Genomic DNA, 3,363 nt, shown 5'->3' with positions numbered 1-3,363 from the left:
ATTATAATGCAAATCAGGGCATTTATTTTGATGGTATTAGTATACTAATAGTGCCAAAAGCGTTTTTTTTATGGCACTGATTTTGCTTATGCATTTTATTACATGCATACACACGAGGCCGGTCAGAAGCGACATCTAACGTAGAATTTGGAAATAAAAAAAATCGATAATTGACGCGATCTCCTATCTTATCGACACTAATCGAGTTCGCCAGCGGCTTTAGCATCCCCTAAACACTACTTGACATATAATCAATATTTTATATTTTTATAAAGACGTCGTAAAGACGTCTTTTTGACAATGTCTTAAGACGTTTTTTTCTGACGTCTTATAGACGTCTTTTAGTAAAGTCTTAAAGATGTCTCTTTTAAGACGTCTTTAAGACGTCGTTTAGACATGCATGTTGTCTGGGTATGCTATTATTATATTATACAGAGATACAATACTATCTCTTTACGTGGTTCAGTTCACAAATCCCCGTTGGGGAGGCAAAAGTTAAACAAATTAAAGATCTAAAAAATTTAGATATTTTTTAGACGTTACTTCTTCTTCTACATCGTCCAAATTGTGTTTTTCCGTAACAGTAATCCTTTAGTAATAAGAATCCCAAATCTAAAAGATAGAATAGAATTACACTAGAAAAATGTTAACCTCTGACATATCGATATTAAGCTGATATCGTAATATAAAAATATTATAAATTTACAGTGTCTTGAGAACAGGTTATTTTTTAGTTATCTATTACATTAATCGGCTTTTCTATTTAGGGCGCGGATATCTCGCAGGCGAACGCAGATGGCCGAACAGCTTTGCACATAGCTTGCTGCGAGGGGGATATAAAGGTCGTGCGACGTCTTTTAGAAATGGGAGCAAATGTTCACATTAAAGATCGATTTAATCGCACGCCTCTTACTGATGCGATCGAATACGATCGTCACGAGGTGAGATCGCTCTCTCACGAAATTATCTTCCACAATTATATTAATGAAGGCTCTGTATAAGAACAATAGTATTAATTATGGTAAAGGCGCCTGTACGACGTATTCAATGTTGGTATGCACGTAACTCATGGACATCGGAGGACGGTATCAATTTTAAGCAACAATTCTTCACAACTCGGTTAACACCTAAATCGCAAAAAATCTCTGTAACCAGGGTAACAACCAGCGTTACGATTGTACTTTTAATTATGGTGATAATATTGCGGTTTATTTTTTCATGTAATTTAAAATACCTGTCATTGAAAAGGGTTATTATAAATTACCTTTAGTAACCAAAACGTTCTAACATTAATTAAATTTGTCGATATTTAATATTCAAAAGAACCAAGTGGTGTGTTCTTGTTTTTTTCTATCTAGGTGAAAACACATTCAAATATCGGATAAAAAAAATCGTCAAAGGCTCCTATCGTCCTTACCATAACTAATACTATTTATCTTCCACGTTCTATTTCGTAATTCTATTTTTTTATAATACTTTATTTATATTTCCAAAAAATTTAGATATTCGATTGAATTATAAAATAAAAATAAATTGTTGACATTATTATATTATTGATACAACAAAGATCTCAGTCTCAGAATCTTTAATATCTTTCGCGAAAATGTCGCTATTTGATTTTAATTAGCAGATCGGGATTTTCCATTATTGAAAATGCGTTTCCACGCAATCTTTTAGATCATCAGGATGTTGCTGCAGTGTGGGGCGCATCTTCACGGCGACGCTGTGCTAATCAGCGAGAGGATGTGCTCGGCCGCGACCGCCGGAAATACGAAGCGTCTGCAGTCGTATTTGCTGGCCGGCGCCGATCTATCACTGAAAGACTTTTCTGGGCGCACACCGCTGCACTTCGCCGCGCTTCACGATCGCGTGAAAACGATTGAGTTCCTGCGAGATCACGGTGAGGATCCGCGCTGTGTCGACATGCTGGGACAATCCGCGGCAGATCTCGCGGAGGCTGCGCGAGCCGCAGGTGCCGTACGCTTGTTAGCACCTTTTAAGCAGAACGATGTCCACGATGCGGTCAACAAAACTACAGCGCCAATATAAAGTAATGTGGATTTGCTTTAGTTACTTCAAACGGAAAGCTTTTGTCTCAAAAGTATCCCAAATAAAACATCTAAGATGACTGTGATTCGTTCTATTTTCTTCTTTTGACTTAAAATCATAATCTGTTGTTTACTATACTGGGCGAAAAATTAACTTCTTGAATGTCAGATTTTATAGACTGTGTACGAAAGTATGTAATAGGATTTTAAAGAGAAATAGACACAATCAAGATTCGTGCATATATTTTAGCCCTTTTAAAATTTTATAACTTTATAACCATTTTATAATTACAAACAGTTCGTAATACTATTGTAATATTACTTTTCTGGATACATACCGTTACATGTCACCGTGTTTCACGATCACATGAAAGTGATCGAGATTCTGCGGTGCAGATCACGGTGCGGATCCGTTCATCGACATGCCAAGATACAAACTGAGTAATTTCTTATCTAGCAAATTTATAAACTACAATATGTTATTTCTTTCTAATATTAATTTCTATATATTTCTTTCTAATAATGAACAACTCTATTACTCAAAATTGATAGAATTATATGTGAATTTATAGAATAGAAAACACAATCGTAACAAGTAATAAAAAAAAATTTTTAACAATTGTGTGTTTTCTTTATACCAGTTGATTTGACTCATTATTCTGTTTAAAAAAGTATTAAGGGGAAGCTGGAGTGACTACTATACCGACACTTTTTTCTATTAGAATAACTTTTAATTAGCTTTACAGAATTGAAAAATTCTTGCGCAGAATGAAAGTACGCACAAAAATGAAGAGAGGGCTGGTCATCTTTGTACCAGAAACAAAAAAATAATAATTAGAATTGTCACTTGACGAGAACATTTGCTTTTATTACAACTACAGTTCATAGGTACAAAATGACACCAGAGACCCCTAGGGACAACATTTCCGAACAATATCGTGCAATTAGAAGTAAGATTGAAGGCCTAGAAAAAAAGTTATTGTAATAGAAAAAGTTGTACATGAAAATTTAGATGCAGTATAATACAAGGAGCCATATTGCGTTAGTAGTAGCTACCGGATCTTGCAAGAGATGGCGCTGCAATCGTTAGACGAAGACAGATATATCGTGCTCACTGTCAAAACGCGGCACATGTCATACATGTGCGCTCGGTACACGAGACGTAGCTCTGTGTGGCACACGATTCGGAATATTTGACAGATTCCGGCTGCGTTCTAGTATTCACTGCTACTACGGAAAATCTGTGTATAGTGTATGTGTGCACAACCAGTACTGGAAATAACCTATATTTTTAATATAGATTATTTCCAGTACT

At 35.5% G+C, this 3,363-nt stretch overlaps 1 protein-coding gene across 2 annotated transcripts in view; it reads left to right on the top strand.

Moving 5' to 3' along the window:
• The window catches only part of LOC105558451 (L-asparaginase), a 36,815-nt gene extending 34,681 nt beyond the window's left edge, over positions 1–2,134 (top strand). For both annotated transcript variants that reach the window (XM_012006149.1, XM_012006148.1), the window contains exons 4-5: positions 768–941; positions 1,678–2,134. In XM_012006149.1, coding sequence (XP_011861539.1) covers positions 768–941; positions 1,678–2,049 — 546 coding nt within the window. In that variant the 3' untranslated portion in view covers positions 2,050–2,134. The remainder of the gene's footprint in view (positions 1–767; positions 942–1,677) is intronic.
• The last annotated feature ends 1,229 nt before the right edge of the window (positions 2,135–3,363 follow it).

Source organism: Vollenhovia emeryi, unplaced genomic scaffold (assembly GCF_000949405.1).
Source record: "Vollenhovia emeryi isolate VEMERY1.0 unplaced genomic scaffold, V.emery_V1.0 DF939343.1, whole genome shotgun sequence".
NCBI classification, from domain to species: Eukaryota; Metazoa; Arthropoda; class Insecta; order Hymenoptera; family Formicidae; genus Vollenhovia; species Vollenhovia emeryi.
The sequence above is the reverse complement of the archived record's forward strand: the minus strand, read 5'-3'. Positions and strand labels throughout refer to the sequence as shown.